This window comes from Narcine bancroftii, chromosome 5 (assembly GCF_036971445.1).
Source record: "Narcine bancroftii isolate sNarBan1 chromosome 5, sNarBan1.hap1, whole genome shotgun sequence".
In the NCBI taxonomy this organism is placed as follows: Eukaryota; Metazoa; Chordata; class Chondrichthyes; order Torpediniformes; family Narcinidae; genus Narcine; species Narcine bancroftii.
The window spans coordinates 233,723,461-233,743,177 of record NC_091473.1 but is presented as its reverse complement, the minus strand read 5'-3'; the positions used below and the strand labels follow the sequence as shown (position 1 = coordinate 233,743,177).

Sequence of the window (19,717 nt, the reverse complement as noted above, 5' to 3'; positions counted from 1 at the left end):
TGTTGGTATTTCCCAAGTTAATGGCAGGATTCATCCCTCAACCCACCTCTCCAAAATACTTTATTTGGTTACTTTTTGCATTAATGGCTAGAAAACTTTGCTGTGTGCAATCTGATTGCCAAGCTTTTTGTCTTTACTGTAGGCTCTTCATTTTAAGATTACTTCATTTGTTGTAAAGTACTTCAAGATATTCTGTGATCAAAAAGGTGAACACCAATTATTTATTTTTCCTTCTTTATGGGCTAATGAAATTAAAATCTCAAATAACACCCTTAAATCTCAAAACTGCATCCTATGAACGTGAGCCCAATACAAAGCCTAACACAAGTAACGTACGAATCCCTGCTTATTATTCAAATACCACAACATTTATCAAATTAAAAACACTTGCGAAGCTTTGCACTTTCTTTGCCAACATCACATAAACCCATGTTCCTACCATCCTTCTTAGTTGCATCTTTGTGTAAAACAAGAAAAAATAATTTCTTTAATAGCATGTACAGTTTCAACCTAAGCGCTATGGCTTCTTGGTGCTATAGAACTGCGTAAATAACTCATTGTTATTTTTAAAGTCATTCTTGCTTCTGACACTATTCTCAAACATATATAATCGTGCACAATTTATACAGAAAAGTTCCCAACACAATATGTCAAATTTCTCAATCGAACGGCAGGAGGAGGTTTTCCAGCCTATGATTGACTTTATACTTCATAGCTCCTCAGTAAGACCTACAAAAACTAAATTCAATCACTAAGGCTAATGGATTCCAGTGGAAACACCCCAAGAACTTGGATTCATTACACTTGGATTGGGAGTCAAGCATTCAATTACAACTACCGGGCTAGCATTCAGAACTTTGGAAATTGAACACATGGCTCAGCTCATACTTACAAGGTGTGAAGCTTTGGCAGATACTGAAAGGCTGATTTCCCCACAAACTGGATCGGATTATCATAAAAATGACTAAAAAGGAAGTAAATTGTTTAGATAAGCCTTCATACTACATCAATCAGTGTCAAAGCTCACATCTGCTATGCTGATGTGAACATAGTGTAGAATCAGCTTCAATAAGAAAACGTACCAGAGTTGCCTGCAGAATTAATTGAAACCAGCCTGAGAATCAGACATGAAATCCATATGTTTTATTTAGCTGTTTGAACAGATGATGGAAGACAGTTTTCTTTACCTAAGACTAACATTTGTGTACAGGTCTAAGAATCAGACTTTAGATGGCATCACCAGACCAGCGATTAGCTATCTATTAACTGCTTCTAATCTTACATTGAAAGCAAATTAAATTGATATTTACAAAAAAAAGTTAAGGGGTGACCATGAAAGGCTCTTGGCTGAGCTACAATGTGAGTTTTTCTTTATATATATTATAGCTATTTGCATTGAATAATTAACAACAACAGTTAGTTTAGCTCACAAAGAAGTATAATTTTTAGGTGTGAAGGGCTGTTTTTGCCAGGAAAAATAAAGGATATTCTTTTGAAGTGTGTGGCTATGTCCACATCCCATTCTGCTAAATGCAAACATTAGTCTGTTAATTATTGATCCATGAACTTGCTTCTCTGTAGGGAGCAAATGCTAAGGCTCATAAACAACTTTAAACAGTCAAACAATTTTTAAAAATCCCCAGTTGTACTTTATTTATTTCGTTTTCCAAACTAGACTCTGACACTCCAATTCAGTGCTGAGGTTTTAAAATGAAGCTTTGTCTGTTTTCTTATGTGAGCATACCGCTGCTTTGAAGGAAGCACTCAATGCAAGCACTCATTGTTATTTTGTTGTTACTGAGAAATTTCTGTGTATAAGTTGAATATTTTGTATCCTTAGTTATAACAAAAATTACACTTCAAAACTATTATAGGTATTAAACCACTGACTGAAATCAGATACTTTTGTTTGCTTCTGCAAGGCAATGGAAGGAAGGAGATCCACTAATGAATCCAGCAGACTGGACAAAATCCAGCCAACCATTCTATCTACAGTCATTCTCACAAACAGGTCTTCTCTGCACATGTGAAGCCCGACTCAACAGGTGATTGAATTACAAGGCATCAGTGGGAACCCAGCTCTTTCATGTGGTGACTCACCCATGTCTGATTTGGAAGAATGAACCCCCTTCTGCAGAGGAAATCCCATTTTTATCCATTAAACCTTGAACAAGCATGTGGCCTTTATAGAAAGTCCCCCCAACCAGTTCTCGGTTCAACAATAACTGATCATTAAACAATAATTGATCATTAAACCTGCTGTATCCCTTACCAGTAGCATTTTTAGTCCCATATTTCTAAGTGCCCTGGGAGCCAACACTGATCATCAATTATTCATGAATTCCATTCTTCTCCATTAACGTCTCCCCTTGTCTCTTGAGCCTCGCTCTTGATGCTCTGGGCTTTGTTCCAGACCTGGTCTAGCTCTTGATTTTCTTCCAGAACTCCGCCACAGTGATCAAGTTCCATAAAAGATTTTCTTTGGCTTCTGCATCGTTAACTTTGCCAGTGCCAGACTGTTGAATAAATTGCCTATTGGCCTGGCTGCATTGGCACATTTAAGGTCATTGAAATCTTTCTTTGCATAATCACTTTACTCCCCCCTTATTCTTTCCTTGCAGTTGGTAAATATATTCTTTCAAAAGAATTTGAATTTTTGTCAAGAAAGGATATAAATAAAACTTAAACTTTTTAATTTAGCATTGTTTCAAACACAATAAAAATAACACTCCGAGACAGAACAAATAGTAGATTTGTAAATAGTAGATGATAGTATTTAAACTTACATTGTTTGAAGAAGTGGATTTCCAACAAAAGCTTTTTCTGGGATTGCTTTGATATTGTTGTTGTGGAATCCGCTACAATACAATCAGTCATGTGAATTTGGAAATTATGTTACTTCAGCAGATTTCATTATTTCTCTCTTCTTAAAAAAACAGAAGATAGATCCCTTGCTTTTTGATCAATAGCTTCAAAGTATATTATCAAATTATTATCACATTGCTGTCTGTGTGATCCTGCTGTGAGTGAATTAGCTGTATTTGTTCTTATCGTGCAGCAGCAGTTGTAAAGGCTTTTAATTGGCCATGAAATGTCTTGGAATATTGTAAATTTATGAAATATACAATGGAAATCCAAGCCTTTCTTTCTCTTCGCAAAGTTGCATTAATTTTCTTGGCAGATTCAATTAATTTCTTTTGTGGAAAAATGTGGCTAGAAATCCAGTCACGTCATTTTAATGTTGTTGAAAGGAATTAAATCCTGATTTCCAAAGTATATCCATCATCGGGCACTCATGACCCAACAAGGGTTTCACAAGCCTTCTGACTTCACATCTAGATGTGTGAGTTAAAAGGGACAACTTGAGCAGGTAAGACCCCACTCAGGTAGAAGACTTTAAGATGATTTACCCTGCCTCCAACCCTCTCTATCACCCAATTTATCTCTGTCCTGTGATTTTCCCATCCACATCAATCCTATTTTGACATCTTATTATGTACATGCTCAAAGCCTTTCTTGGTAGATGTGCCCATTACCTCCTATTTTGAGTATAGGTAACATATTATTAAAGGTATTGATGAATTTCTGGGCATTAAAATTAGGAGCTTTTTTTCTGCCAGATACAGCATTACATACAATTAATTATTCTGGAGTGAAACACTTTATTTTCAGTAAGTACTCATAGCTGTGAAATGAATTCTCTATGAACTTTCTTTTAATATTATTGTTTGAAAGAGGTCATTACATACATTTAATTATTCTGGAGTGAAACACCTTATTTTCAAATTCTCATAGCTATAAAATGAATTCTCAATGACTTTTCTTTTAATATTATTGTTTGAAAGACGTATGTTGGCCAAGATATCAATAAATGTTCTTGTACTTTGAATTGTCCCCTTGAGAAATTTGACCACCTGAACCACTCAAACAGGATGACAGGCAATGCTCCATTTAAATTTTAGCAGTCAGTATGTGCAAAAAATCTTAGGTTGTGCAAGTTTTTTTTCAGTGACACTGTGCGCACTGAATGATTGTGCAAATGTCAATAAATATATTTATTAATGACTACATTATTTTAGTTTTAGGTAACTGACCCTTTCTGTGCGCACATTCATTCCCTTTGTGCACTGGTTGCCAAACATAATGTGTGCACACGGCTTAGAGGGAAAAGTGTTGACAGGATGGGAGTCAATAGTTGATCTTAAAGAATAGCATCTTCACTAATGAAGAACCACTCTGTTCCTTCTTGGAAGGACCCCAAATGTTTGGCATCAGGATTGGGTCTAGAATTTTTTTTTTGGCCTTGGGGATTGCTATTAGAAGTAATTTTATTCAATATATATGATAACCAAATTTTTAATTTTAATTAATAGATTCCATACATAATAATACATAGACATCTTTCCAAATGTATTAAGTTACATGTAACCTACTGAAGAAATAGTCTTCTCAAACAATCAAACACTTTTAAATGCTCAGTTTAAATTGGGGTTAAAATATGTTGGGTTAAAATTCTTCCCTTGCCTCAAAGCCAGCTGGTCGCTGGGCAGCACTCTTATCTCAGGTCTTCGGAAGTGCACCACACAAAAGACGAATACATATTTCCTTTTCAAGAATGCATACATTGTAGATCATCATCCTGGCATTGCAGAGCTGTTAATTGGCTATTCTCAGAACTAGTTGTCCCACTTGAAGCCAGATTGTTCTTTGACGGCAGTGGGGTGGGAATGAATGGGAGCCACCGTCGCCTAGCTTTGATGTGTAATAGTGAGCATCTCTGCCAAAGATTGTAGTTGTCACTTACCCCAGCTAACCCATGATTTTAAGATAGGTGATCTTTGGCATAGGCACAACAAATATTTTGAAAGAGTTGCTACTAGAGCTGTTTCAAAGCCAGTAGTTCTTCTTGTTAGCAGTGCATCAGTGCGTAATTGGATGTACATTGTCATTCATGCAAATATCAAGCTGGCAGAGTCCGCAAGCATTGAATCCACGCTGCTGAAGACCCAACTGTGCTGGGTGGGTCACGTCTGCCGAATGGAGGACCATCGCCTTCCCAAGATCGTGTTCTATGGCGAGCTCTCTACTGGCCACCGAGACAGAGGTGCACCAAAGAAGAGGTACAAGGACTGCTTAAAGAAATCTCTTGGTGCGTGCCCCATTGACCTCCGCCAGGGGGCTGATCTCGCCTCCAACCGTGCATCTTGGCGCCTCACAGTTCGGCGGGCAGCAACCTCCTTTGAAGAAAACCGCAGAGCCCACCTCACTGACAAAAGACAAAGGAGGAAAAACCCAACACCCAACCCGAGCCAACCAATTTTCCCTTGCAACCGCTGCAACCGTGCCTGCCTGTCCCGCATCGGACTTGTCAGTCACCAACGAGCCTGCAGCAGACGTGGACACCCCCCTCCATAAATCTTCGTCCGCGAAGCCAAGCCAAAGAAAGAAAGAAGAAAGCATTGCACATGATTATTTATATGTAAAATGGCACTCAGGGTGCTAACTGAGTGTCAAAAAAAGCCTGTAAATTCCAATGGTCTGAATGCTCTCCTCTGCGGTAAATATTCTTTGATTTTATTACTCTAAAAATTTAATTGTAAATGCAAAGCTAAAATGTTACATTTGGCATTTGAAGTTATACGGTATTAGTGTATGCACACAGTATCTTTGACCCACTACCATCAATAAAGAGGTATAGAAACTTTAATCGTATAGACCTATTTCATTATTAAATGTAGATTATAAAATAGTAGCAACATTTTTGGCAAATAGAATGAATAACTTGTTGCTTATATTAATTAATATGGATCAGACAGGGTTTGTTTTTTTTTAAAAAGACAATCTTCAGAAGATGTAGCTAGATTGCTTAGCATAATTTATTTAGCAGATAAAAAGGTGACCTGAATGTTGCAGTGGCTTTACATGCAGAAAAGGCATTAGATTAGAATAGGATTTTTTGTTTAAGGTATTAGAAAAGTTTTGTAATTTTAAAATTGGGTTAAAGTATTATATAATAGTTCTAAAGCTTCTTCTTTGGCTTGGCTTCGCGGACGAAGATTAATGGAGGGGTAATGTCCACGTCAGCTGCAGGCTCGTTTGTGGCTGACAAGTCCGATGCGGGACAGGTAGACACGGTTGCAAGGGAAAATTGGTGGGTTGGGGTTGGGTGTTGGGTTTTTCCTCCTTTGTCTTTTGTCAGTGAGGTGGGCTCTGCGGTCTTCTTCAAAGGAGGGTGCTGCCCGCCGAACTGCGAGGCGCCAAGATGCACGGTTTGAGGCGAGATCAGCCCACTGGCGGTGGTCAATGGGGCAGGCACCAAGAGATTTCTTTAGGCAGTCCTTGTACCTCTTCTTTGGTGCACCTCTGACTCAGTGGCCAGTGGAGAGCTCGCCATATAACACGATCTTGTGAAGGCGATGGTCCTCCATTCGGGAGATGTGACCTACCCAGCGCAGTTGGATCTTCAGCAGCGTGGATTCGATGCTGTCGGCCTCTGCCATCTCGATTACTTCGATGTTGGTGATGAAGTCGCTCCAATGAATGTTGAGGATGGAGTGGAGACAACAGTGGTGGAAGCGTTCTCGGAGCCGTAGGTGATGGACCCATGATTCGGAGCCGAACAGGAGTGTGGGTATGACAACGGCTCTATGTACGCTAATCTTTGTGAGGTTTTTCAGTTGGTTGTTTTTCCAGACTCTTTTGTGTAGTCTTCCAAGACGCTATTTGCCTTGGCGAGTCTGTTGTCTATCTTGTTGTCAATCATTGCATCCGATGAAATGGTGCAGCCGAGATAGGTAAACTGGTTGACCGTTTTGAGTTTTGTGTGCACGATGGAGATGTGGGGGGGCTGGTAGTCATGGTGGGGAGCTAGCTAATGGAGGACCTCAGTTTTCTTCAGGCTGACTTCCAGGCCAAACATTTTGGCAGTTTCCGCAAAACAGGACGTCAAGCACTGAAGAGCTGGCTCTGAATGGGCAACTAAAGCGGTATCGTGTGCAAAGAGTAGTTCATGGACAAGTTGCTCTTGTGTCTTGGTGTGAGCTTGCAGGCGCCTCAGATTGAAGAGACTGCCATCCGTGCGGTACCGGATGTAAACAGCGTCTTCATTGTTGAGGTCTTTCATGGATTGTTTCAGCATCATTCTGAAGAAGATTGAAAAGAGTGTTGGTGCGAGAACGCAGCCTTGCTTCACGCCATTGTTAATGGAGAAGGGTTCAGAGAGCTCATTGCTGTATCTGACCCGAACTTGTTGGTATTCGTGCAGTTGGATAACCATGTTGAGAAACATTGAGGGGCATCCGCTCTAGTATTTGCCAAAGCCCTTTCCTACTCACGGTGTCGAAGGCTTTGGTGAGGTCAACAAAGGTGCTGTAGAGTCCTTTGTTTTGTTCTCTGCACTTTTCTTGGAACTGTCTGTGGGCAAAGACCATGTCAATAGTTCCTCTGTGCGAAAGCCGCACTGTGATTCTGGGAGAACATTTTCGGTGACACTAGGTATTATTCTATTTAGGAGAATCCTAGCAAAGATTTTGCCTGCAACGGAGAGCAACGTGATTCCCCTGTAGTTTGAGCAGTCTGATTTCTCGCCTTTGTTTTTGTACAGGGTGATGATGATGGCATCACGAAGGTCCTGAGGCAGCTTTCCTTGGTCCCAGCAGAGCTTGAAAAACTCATGCAGTTTGGCATGCAGAGTTTTGCCTCCAGCCTTCCAGACCTCTGGGAGGACTCCATCCATAACTGCTGCTTTGCCACTTTTCAGTTGTTCAATTGCCTTATATGTCTCTTCCCGGGTGAGGACCTCATCCAGCTCTAGCCTTAAAGCTGTTGAGGGAGCTGGAGCAGGGCGGATTCTTGGACTGAGCGGTTGGCACTGAAAAGAGATTGGAAGTGTTCTGACCATCGGTTGAGGATGGAGATCTTGTCGCTGAGGAGGACTTTGCCATCTGAGCTGTGTAGCATTCTTTGGACTTGGGGTGAGGGGCTGTAACCAGCCTTTAGAGCCTTGTAAAAACCCCTGAAGTCGCCAATGTCCGCGCTGAGCTGAGTTCGTTTGGCGAGGGTAGTCCACCACTCATTTTGGATCTCCCGGAGTTTGCGTTGATGATGGCTGCATGCGTGACGGAAGGCTCGTTTCTTCTCTGGCCAGGACAGCTTTGCAAGGTGAGCCTGGTGGGCAGCTTGCTTCTTTGCCAGCAGCTCCTGGATTTCCTGGTTGTTTTCATCAAACCAGTCCTTGTTTTTCCTGGAGGAGAAGCCCAGTACCTCTTCAGTGGATTGCAGCATGGCAGTCTTCAGCTGATCCCAGAGGGTTTCAGGGGACGAGTCCGTGAGGCGGATTGTCTCCTCGAGCTTTGCTTTGAGGTTTGCCTGGAAGTTTCCTCTCACTTCGTCTGACTGCAAGTTTCCAACATTGAACCACTTTCTGGGGGCTTTACTGTTCCTGGACTTTGGCTTGAAATGAAGGTTGAGCTTGCAGCAAACCAGCCGGTGGTCAGTGTGGCATTCCGCGCTGGGCATGACCCTGGTGTGGAGCACATCTCGTTTGTCTCTTTCTCGCACCAGGACGTAGTCCAGAAGGTGCCAGTGTTTGGATCGGGGATGCATCCAGGTAGTCTTCAGGCTGTCCCTCTGCTGAAAAAGGGTGTTTGTAATGACAAGCCACTGTTCTGCGCAGAGCTCCAACAGGAGGCGCCCATTGTCGTTGCACTTGCCGACACCATGCTTGCCCAGGATTCCTGGCCAGGTTTCTGAGTCTTTGCCGACGCGAGCGTTGAAGTCGCCAAGGATGACAACCTTGTCGGCTGTAGGGGTGCGTTGAATGAGGTTGCGCAGATCAGTGTAGAACTTGTTCTTTTCTGCTGGTTCTGCCTGGAGGGTTGGAGCATAGACACTGATGCGACACTTGTTTTGAAGGGGGAGTCACATGGACATGACCCGGTCCGGGTGGCCTGTCGGGAGGTTTTTGAGTTTGGAGGCAATGGAATTCTTGACCAAGAAGTCTACATCAGATAGGCGTCGTTCATCCATAGGCTTGCCAGACCAGTAGAGTGTGTAGCCCACGCCGTGTTCTTGGAGGCTGCCTACATCTGCAAGGCGGACTTCACTGAGAGCGGCTATGTCGATGTCAAGTCTGAGGACTTCATGTGCGATGAGGGCAGATTGATGTTCAGGTTGGTGGCTGTCAGCCTTGTCTAGCATGGTTTTGATGTTACAGCATGCTAGCTTGAGTTTGTGAGCATCTTTTGAGGGGGAGGACGTGGACATGTCCTTGGGCCTGCGCAAAGGAGCTTTTAGGTGGAGTGCAGTGTGCGCAGTACTGGCCCCACCCTTTACACCCAATGTTCGTGTGCCATGGCCAAGCAAGCCGGGACGTGGCAGAGTGGTCCTTGGGTCATAGGTTTTATATTGGAGTGGCCTTCTCCTATGCAGGTTTCTTACCCGGGCTGGAGGGGCCTGCCTCCCCTCCTAGGTCAGACCATACCTGGTCGCAATGCAACCTGTTGGCCTCCACTTCCATTTCCTATATTTATATGTTAGGAGTATGTTAGGAGGCCCCGGTCCGGGCAGAAGCGAGGGGGAGGTGGTGGCCCCGGCCTCAGCTGAGCGAAGCAGGCAGAGGCCCCGGTCCGGGTAGAAAGAAGGAGGCGGCGGCCCCGGTCCGGGCACAGGGAAGGCAGCGGCGGCCCCGGCCCCAGTCCGAGCAGAAAGTAGGCAGGGGCGGCCCCGATCCAGGCAAAAGCGAGGGGGAGGCGGCGGCCCTGGCCTCGGCAGAGCAAAGCAGGCAGAGGCCCTGGTCCGGGCAGAAAGAAGGTGGCGGCGGCACCGGTCCGGGCACAGGGAATATGCTAACTAAAGCTAAAGTTGTAACAAATGCACGGGTATGTACGTCACATAATATAACAAGATCAAGTAGACAGATGCCCCTTGCCACCAGTTTTATTTGTTTTAGCTATGGAACTGCATGTGCCCAGATGATTTGCTTGGATTTACAAATTAAGGACTTTAGGGTAGGTCAAGAGGAACACAAAATCAGTTTATTTGCAGGTGGTGTTTTAATATATTTGACTGAACCCAAGTCATCTTTATGTAGATTGTATGCCCAACTGAAAGAATATGGGAAAGTTTCGGGTTATAGAATAAATTGAGATAAAAGTGAAATTATGCCTTTGACAATAGGTGACTATACCCAGTGTCAGAGAGATGTGAAGTTTAAATGGCCAATGGAAGGTAGTAAATATTTGGGAATATGTACGGATAATAATTTGAAGAATTTATACATGTTGAATTATTTGTCTTTATATAAAAAGATTGAGGAAGATTTTTTTTTAAATGGATAAATTTACCCATAACATTTCTTGCAAGGGTGAATTGTATGAAGATGAATGTATTTCCAAGGATACAATATCTTTTTCAGACATTACCAATATTAATACCTCAAGTTTTTTTCAAGAATTAAATAAACAAATAAGGAAAAATTCTTTGGAAAGGCAAAATGGCAAGAGTTCCTATAGGGAAGTTAATCTGGAAATATGAATTAGGAGGACTACCTAATTTTAAGAATTATTAAAGTGGTACAGATGAGAGTCCTTGCTTCTTTCTTTTAAAATGTAAAACTGGCAAGGGTTATCATAGAACTGAACAAAATTGGGGAAAAGAAATCAGAAGAATTTATAAATAAGTGGGAATCAAAATTGCTGGTTGCTGATAAAGACACACCACTATTGAAGCATTTACTCAATATTTGGAATAACATGAATCAAGATATTGGTGGAGGGTCTTTATCGCCTAAAATGCCATTGATTAATCCTCTTTTGGTCTTTTCAAGAGATAATCAGTTCTTAAGTACATTGTATCGTAAAGGAATTTTTAATGTGGAAGACTTCTGTGAGAGAGGACAATTAATGTTGTTTGAACAATTGAGGAATATGATATACAACATACTAACTCTTTTTAGTTATTTTCAATAAAGGGTATATTTGAGAGGTAAATTAGGGCCAGCAATGTCTTTGCTTAATTGTACCGAGGTAAAACTTCTTTTTAGGAGTGGGAATGTCAAAACATTTATTTATTTATTTGTCATATTCATTATCTGAGGCGCCTGCAAGCTCACACCAAGACACAAGAGAAACTTGTCCGTGAACTACTCTTTGCAGACGATGCCGCTTTAGTTGCCCATTCAGAGCCAGCTCTTCAGCGCTTGACGTCCTGCTTTGCGGAAACTGCCAAAATGTTTGGCCTGGAAGTCAGCCTGAAGAAAACTGAGGTCCTCCATCAGCCAGCTCCCCACCATGACTACCCGCCCCCCCACATCTCCATCGGGCACACAAAACTCAAAACGGTCAACCAGTTTACCTATCTCGGCTGCACCATTTCATCAGATGCAAGGATCGACAATGAGATAGACAACAGACTCGCCAAGGCAAATAGCGCCTTTGGAAGACTACACAAAAGAGTCTGGAAAAACAACCAACTGAAAAACCTCACAAAGATAAGCGTATACAGAGCCGTTGTCATACCCACACTCCTGTTCGGCTCCGAATCATGGGTCCTCTACCGGCACCACCTACGGCTCCTAGAACGCTTCCACCAGCGTTGTCTCCGCTCCATCCTCAACATCCATTGGAGCGCTTACATCCCTAACGTCGAAGTACTCGAGATGGCAGAGGTCGACAGCATCGAGTCCACGCTGCTGAAGATCCAGCTGCGCTGGATGGGTCACGTCTCCAGAATGGAGGACCATCGCCTTCCCAAGATCGTGTTATATGGCGAGCTCTCCACTGGCCACCGTGACAGAGGTGCACCAAAGAAAAGGTACAAGGACTGCCTAAAGAAATCTCTTGGTGCCTGCCACATTGACCACCGCCAGTGGGCTGATAACGCCTCAAACCGTGCATCTTGGCGCCTCACAGTTTGGCGGGCAGCAACCTCCTTTGAAGAAGACTGCAGAGCCTACCTCACTGACAAAAGGCAAAGGAGGAAAAACCCAACACCCAACCCCAACCAACCAATTTTCCCCTGCAACCGCTGCAATCGTGTCTGCCTGTCCCGCATCGGACTTGTCAGCCACAAACGAGCCTGCAGCTGACGTGGACTTTTTACCCCCTCCATAAATCTTCGTCCGCGAAGCCAAGCCAAAGATAAAGAAGAAGATATTCATTATTGCAAGTAGAAAGCCCTAAATTAGAATTGATAGATTTGGGTAGAGATGAGAAATAGATTTGAATATCATGATAGATCAACAATTTTTGGAAAATTTATGTAGAGATTCTATGATTGATAATATTAATGTAAGGTTTTGATTAGTTCAATACAATTTTTACATCAATTATTATCTTACACTTCAGAAATAGAATAGATTGAAATCATATTTATCATATCAATATTTTAGATGTGGTGAAGATGTAGGATTTTCATACATTCAAAATGGTCTTGTTCAAATGTGAGATCTTTTTCTGTGTCTATAAGTAATTTTCTACAAGTTACAGGAACTGTTTTTCCATTAAATCCTGATCTATTTTTATTTGGAAATATTGAAGGTTGCCGAGTAATAAAGATTCTTTATTACTTTTTCTTTTTCTATCTTTTTATATATATTTTTATTTTTAATTTGTATTTTTTTCTCTTTTTTGGGGGTGGGAGGGAGGGGTTTTGTGGTAGGTTGAAAACCATCAAGTATGTAATCAATTTGTCCTTTTTTTGCTATTTGTATAATTGTAGTTACTGCATGTATGGAGTATTAAATAAAATATTCAAAAAATGAAAGAAAGATGTACAGGAGCATCAAAATCAGGTCTGCCAGGCTGAGAAACAGTAGGCTGTAACATTGATGAACAGTATCCTGTAACCGAGTAAATCATCCCAAAAATATTTAAATATATTTATTTTAAATTATCTGTTTATGTATTCATGTGATTTCCATGTGTTGTGTATGTGTGTGCAACTTGGTCTGAAGGAAAGCTGTTCTGTTCTGTTCAGACAGATCATAGTAAACTTGAACATCACTGTTAATCCTGAATAGCAGAGAAACCTTTGGAATGATGGCATGTTATACACAATGAGAGTGATTAATTAACATCTGTAACCCAATTATTATCCCACTAGTGTGATTACAAAACAGTTTGCAAATAACACTGAACATTTCTTGTCCTTTTTTCTGTCAATTTTCCTTGTTATTTTATATGGTGGAATTTGAACTTGTATTCTTTTGGTCCATTGTTTTGGAAATGCAGAAGTTCTCTAGCTGTTTTCAGTCACAGACACACCACATTTTGTTATTCCAAAATCAAGATGTTATTTTTTTTGCAATGGTTGATAAATTGATACTCACAGTTCCTGAAGCTTGCTCAGAGTTCTGATGGCTACAGGAAATTCAGCCAAGTCGTTATAATTTAGGTCTCTGGTTAAAATAAAAGGGGAATGCTTTATTAATGACCCTGCAAATTCTGTGCAGTTAATCAACACTATTGGGGTCTCTGAAGTAACTCATCATGCACTGGTTGGGCAAACTAAACCATGGCACACAATGTAGATGAGTGTTTGTTGACCAAATTAAATGATGCACTCTTATGGGCTGCCCCTCATTATTAAAATGCATGCTCAAAAAAAGCTAAGAAAGTTTCATCGTTAAAGCCAAGGAATTTTTTTTTATGAACTGGCACACAACAAAAGCCGTTTTCTGCATTCTTAAATACTGTTCAGCTAAATGAGTGATGCAGTAGATCCTATTAGTCTTCAAACTGAATTTATATGGTATGACAAGGTGATAAAGCATGGCCTTTTAACCAGCTTGAATAATCTCAAAAAACAACTCATTATCTTCAATTAATCAGCAGTTTTACAGCGTATGCATTTATACAGATGATCCATGTGTTTTACTTAGTCTTATTACATGTAGACAAATATCACTCACATTTGTCTACAAATCTGCTAAACGTTTTATAACTCAGGGGTTTCCTTTACTACAGCATCCTTTAGCAATAGGTTTGAGCTGTGTTTCCTCTTTTCTGTAAAATTCCACAGATTTCAACAGAATTACATGTTAAGAATGTTAATAACCATGTTATTTAAAATAGTGAAAACTCCTGCTATCAAAATACAGTTTTTAACAATAATAAATTTTAACCTGTTTGTTTAGATTTTCCAAATCATTACCAAATGTAACTCTGCAATAAAAATAGCAGTGAGCTATTTGTGCAATGAGCTTTGTTTATATAAATTAAAAAGGCTTGAATTTTAATTTAATCAGAGATGATTCTTTGAATCAACAGTTTCCTGCTCACCAGTTCTCTTCCTTTTCACTACATAATTATTCATATTGCAGTGAGCTGCAAAACAGCAGTAAGAAATGATCTATCACTATAAAAATATATTCACCAGCAAGTTATTAATAAATATTGGAATCACATAACTTCAAGCTGCCCAAATTGCTCATGCAGACACAATCTAATTCAAAGGAAAACATTTTTTCTGGTTTAAATCTTTATTAATGAATGGCTGCTTAATTAAGATAATTACAATTTTTACATGTGATAGAAAGGCTAAGTGAAAATTGCCTTCTAAATAGAAAGCTAAATGTTTTGCTTAAACCTAAAATTGGCCAAAAACGTGAAAGTCTGTCTCGCCAATCTGAAAGCAGAGCTTTGTTAGAATTATTGTATGTGGTTCGCCGGCAACAAGAGATTTGCGCAGAAGGTGACTGACACTTGAGAACATTGTGGGGAATGTTTGAAAGTAAGTGGATTGAAGCAGGGGATGGATGAAGGTTGCCTGGTTGGTGGGGAAGGTAATGTGATTCAGGAATAAAACAATCAGTGGAAGCAATGAGAAAGGAAAGGGGATTGGGATGAAAGACATGTGGAGAACAAAGAGAATTCTGTGGCTGAAGTGAGAGAAATTAATTGGGGCTGAGAATACAAATTTCTGATTTTGTGAGTAATGTTTTCTCTGAACATGACTGCACCACGCAAATGCCTTCTATCACCTTGCCCTATAAAGCAGGACAATCCTCTTCAATGCTTAAAGCACCCTTTATATGCAGTCTTTTAATGGCTTTTCATATGCTTTGAGGGCAGTTAGGACATGTTCCAAAACAAAATTGCCAAGGAAATGATAAGCATGTTGAACAGGAAATATGATAAGGTGTTTGCTCAGCTTAATAAAGTTCTTTTACAGTTGGAACTCCAGCACCTGGCTGGTGCTATCTTCTCGGTTTGCTTTACAAAAAATACACCCCTTTTCAATGAATGTTCCGTAGATAAATACTGAAGACGTATTTGGTTTTGGAATCAAAACCTGCTTATGAAATTGAACAGCAGATGCATCATTTAACAATAGGAGATTTCAGTTTCTGTAGAACAATTTTCTATTGCAGTCATAAAATAGTTTCTGACAGATTTATTTCAAATTTATATCACCTTTTTATTAACAATTTAAAAAGACCTAATATTTCATGGAAAACATAAAATTACATCATCTTTGATGCTCCAAATGCTAAAATTACAGCACAAATTAAAAGTCAATCAAACCCATAATAGCAAGGATTGAACAGAGGAGGTATTATATACTATTGTGACAAATTTATACTTTTATTCATGTAATAAAATTAGTCTGGGTAGAATCTGATCATTATTTTTCAAATCAGTTAATTTCTGTAATTTCATATTTTATTCTGGGTTCAAATCTGGCACTGTCTGTGAGGAGTTTATACGTTTGCCCTGTGTCTGCATGGGTTCTCCCTGCCTGCTCCGTTTCCTGCCACCCTTCAAAAAACGTACGAGGTTGTAGGTCAATTTGGGTGTAAATGGCTGGAATCGACTTTTCCTGTGTTGTAAATAAAAACATTTTAAAAAAATTTTAATTTAAAAAATAAACTTTATTAGATTGGAAAATCAGCCAAAATATACAGTACATTATGAAGAGAATAAATAGGGTTTCAAACTTAATTTTTTTAAAAACAATTATTCTTCTAAACAACAAGAAACAGCTAGAAACACTCAGCAGGTCAGACAGCATCTGTGAAAAAAGAATTAAAGTTTCAGGATGATGAGCCTTTATCAGTAAGAGAGAAAACAAGTTAAACACTAGGAGAGGTTGGAGGAGAGATAGACCGAACAAAGTGAAATATATTTTAAGCTAAAGGCAATTATTTCATGTAAAACAATCTCAAAAAGGGATGTTTTACGCATCTTGTTATTTATACCTTACACTCTTTAGTTGTTCTATTGAGTCAGCAAGTTTCCATGCTGAGTATCACCTTTCTGAAAGTAAGACAAAGTGATAGAAAGAATCTAGGTTTTAATCTAACATTCAGCTAATTTTAGAAAATGAAATTAAAGAGAGATTTTACCTTGCTAATTATATTGCATCTTTTTAGTCACTAAATAGACATGGTTGAAATAACTTAAAAGGGACTGCAAGCACTGATCTATTCTAGACATTTCTACCCATGTATAATAGTCTCTTGCAGCCATTCTCCATCTTCTTTTGGTTTTGGCCCCCTTTTGCTTAAGGTTTATGGGCCCTGTTTCTTGTGAAGCAGTCATGTTTTGATTTCTTCTGTACTTCTCTTCCACCAACTAAACAAAAAAAACCCAAATATTCATGCCATGTGAGGTGAAAAAAAAAACAAGGCTTTTACTTAAAATGTGCTGTGGCCCCCAGCGGGGCCATAAGGCCCCTGTTGAAAACGGCTGCCTTAAAGGATATTAACTTATTCCAATGTGTATTAATTAGAACAAATATCAGTGCACCACATTAGAAAGATTAAAGAAAAACTTGGTCAGAATCTTACCGAAATTAAGTATGTAAAAGGAGAAGAGCAAGCTGAAGCATGGTGACCACCAGTGTAGAGAAGGTATGAGGAGAGGAATAGAGAATTTAAGTGGAGACATGCAGGAGGACAGGGGTGTAGGGAAAGTGAGAGAGAATAGGCAATAAGTAATTAAGCTGTTGAGGGATCACACTAGTAACCATTTACACTGGAGGAATTGGCAGATTGATAGGTGAGCAGGAGTTTGTGTCAGCCAAGAACTGGGTATCAGGGTTGTAGATGCTTCTGTAAGATAGCAGAGGAAGTTGCAATGAGTCTAGGGAAATATTAATGGATAATGGGTGGCAAGGTTAGCATAAGTGAGCCAAGGTTGGCATGATTAGTGTAGTGTTAGCTATTGATCAGAGTTTGAATCTGGCACTGTGTCTCCAAGGGCTTCCTCTGGGTGCTCTGGTTTCTTCCCACCCCTACAGGGTTTGTAGGTCAGTTGGTGTATTTAGACAACGTGGCCTTATGGGTCGGAAGGGCCTGTTACCTTGCAGTATATCTAAAATATATTGTTTGTGTAATGGGATCTTTCAGAACATTCCTTTCCTTTTAAATATTATTATTAGATTTTTATACAAGAAAAAGAGATTGGTGCATAACAATGATACAACTGTAACAACGTAAGCAAACTCACTATAGCAGAAAAAATTTCCATTATGCAACATTATTAATCAATAGATAAAGTAGAGCATTCCAATCAGGTTATTTTGGTTCTCAGACAATTGTATATTTTGGATATGCAAGAAGTAGGATAAGCCAGGTTTGGATTTTCCTCAACAAAACTGAATAAATCTTGTCACATTATGCACTCACACAATTCCACACATCCTGTACTTTAAAAGGGGTTCCTCCTGGATATAAAAACAGTGGTTCTCAACCTTCCCCCCCACCACTAACCTACTACCTTCAGTAATTCCTCACAAACCACAGAGCACTTATGGAATCCTATGGAGTTTGGTTGGTGCATGCGCGTGAGTTAAGGGCACAAATTCAATATTGTCAGATTTCTTAACTATTGCGCATGCACCAACCAAACTCCAATATGCAAACCCACCATGCATGTGCCAACCGGAGACCCATACATGCGCACAGGAATCAAGATGGCTATGCCTAGCTTACGGACCCTGGAATGCCAACTAACAAGGTAAGTATGCACATTTTGGCTCTTACCTGCCCTGTGTCCCTGTTATAATTTGGCAAATACAACATCAACTGCATAAATTTTACATTTTTTCTTCATTTTTTTTAAACACGTGCACAATTCCGACATGCGTTCATTCCGAGATACAACCGATCCTTCAGTCTGAATTACGGTCGTAAGTCGGGGACTACCTGTACTCTCTTTTTCTGAAGCTCTGCTTTATTTACAAGACTTGGTCTCCTGATGGGAGCTTGATGCATTTTACTGAAAACATCTCACCATCAAATGAAAATTCTCTGGTTTCACATTATGGTGAAGATCAGGAACTGCTTTGTTATGCTGGGTCTTAGGTTATAGGCTTTTTCCTTGGACTATCTCATTTGATAAATAGATTACAGTCAGAGCATGAAGATGGAAGGAAAATTAAATGTTACCATGCGTGGCAAGATTTATCTGCAGTCTGTTTTAATAAGCTCAGCTCTGGATAAAATTTTCAGGAAAAGGCATTTGCTTTTAGCTCGTGAATTTACAAAGGCTTAAAAAGTCATAAAACCAATGTAATCTCTGCATTGGTTCAAAGAATTCATTTTTTTTTATTTTGCTCTCTTAAATTTGTTCATTTACTTGTCTGAATTATTTGTTGTAATCATCGAAACATCAAAGCTTTTATTTGAAAATAAGTGCTCAACAATTTTTTTTATCTCTTATGGGTGGTTGCAATATTTGACTTAGATTGATTTCTGTACACAATAGACAATGGATGCTTTTAATAATGTTTTACAGCACTTGCCAAATTTACTATTAGTACTACAAGCCTATTGCAACAGAGGTTGAGTCACATTTGAAGACTATTGCTTTGAATTTCTTATGAGAGATTTATCCACTCTGGTTGTACAAAAAGTAAGATTTGTAAATTAATTTATGATGTGAAAGACAAAATAACTCACAAATTGATATCAGTGAAATGTATCTTTCCAGAGATAAGTATTTAATCTAAGATAACTCTTAAACGTTAGGAGTTTCAGCAGTTTTTAGAGGTTTGAAATTACACCAGAAACCTGGCAAATTTCTACAGATGTGTGGTGGAAAGTGTGCTGACTGGCTGCATCACGGTCTGGGATGGGAAAACCAATAACTCTGAGCAAAAAGCCCTCCAAAGGTTAGTGGACACATTCCAGGACATCACAGGCAAAACTTTCCCCACTATCAAGAACATCTACAAGGAACGCTATCGTCGGAGAGAAGCGGCAATCATCAAGGATCTACACCACCAAGCACACACACTGTTCTCACTACTACCATCAGGAAGGAGGTATAGGTGCCACAAAACTCACACCATCAGGTTTAGGAACAGCTCCTACCCTCTCCCACCAGACTCCTCAACAACAAACTCAATCAGGGACTTGTTTAAGGACTTACTTTTATGCTTCATTGATGTTTTTAAAAAAAATTCTCTCTCTATTGAGTAGTCAGTTTATTTACATTTTTTTATTTGTTTACATTTCTTCATGTATTTACACATGTACGTTGTGTACTTTTTTTTGCATTACCAATAAGTGGTAATTCTGCCCCTCCTATTGGAAAGGGAATCTCAGGGTTGTATTTGATGTCATGTATGTACTCTGACAATAAATCTGAAATCTGAATCTGAATCTAAAAAGATGCCAACTGAATTTTTGGTCGAAGGTGATCCCCAGGATGCTGATGGTAGAGGATTTGATACAATAATTCCATTGAACATCAGGGGGAGATATGTAAGC

The 19,717-nt window shown here is 39.8% G+C and overlaps 1 protein-coding gene and 1 long non-coding RNA gene across 2 annotated transcripts in view; one reads left to right on the top strand and one right to left on the bottom strand.

The window, feature by feature from the left end:
- The window catches only part of LOC138765041 (leucine-rich repeat-containing G-protein coupled receptor 6), a 302,015-nt gene that overhangs the window by 36,398 nt on the left and 245,900 nt on the right, over window positions 1-19,717 (bottom strand). Inside the window, exons 7-9 of the mRNA XM_069941695.1 lie at window positions 13,328-13,396; window positions 2,787-2,858; window positions 893-964 (exon numbers count right to left, since the gene is read on the bottom strand). Of these exons, the coding sequence (XP_069797796.1) occupies window positions 893-964; window positions 2,787-2,858; window positions 13,328-13,396 (213 nt within the window). The remainder of the gene's footprint in view (window positions 1-892; window positions 965-2,786; window positions 2,859-13,327; window positions 13,397-19,717) is intronic.
- The window catches only part of LOC138765042 (uncharacterized), a 52,880-nt gene that overhangs the window by 22,753 nt on the left and 10,410 nt on the right, over window positions 1-19,717 (top strand). The window contains exon 2 of the long non-coding RNA XR_011358435.1: window positions 1,923-2,045. This is a non-coding gene — a long non-coding RNA (uncharacterized lncRNA). The remainder of the gene's footprint in view (window positions 1-1,922; window positions 2,046-19,717) is intronic.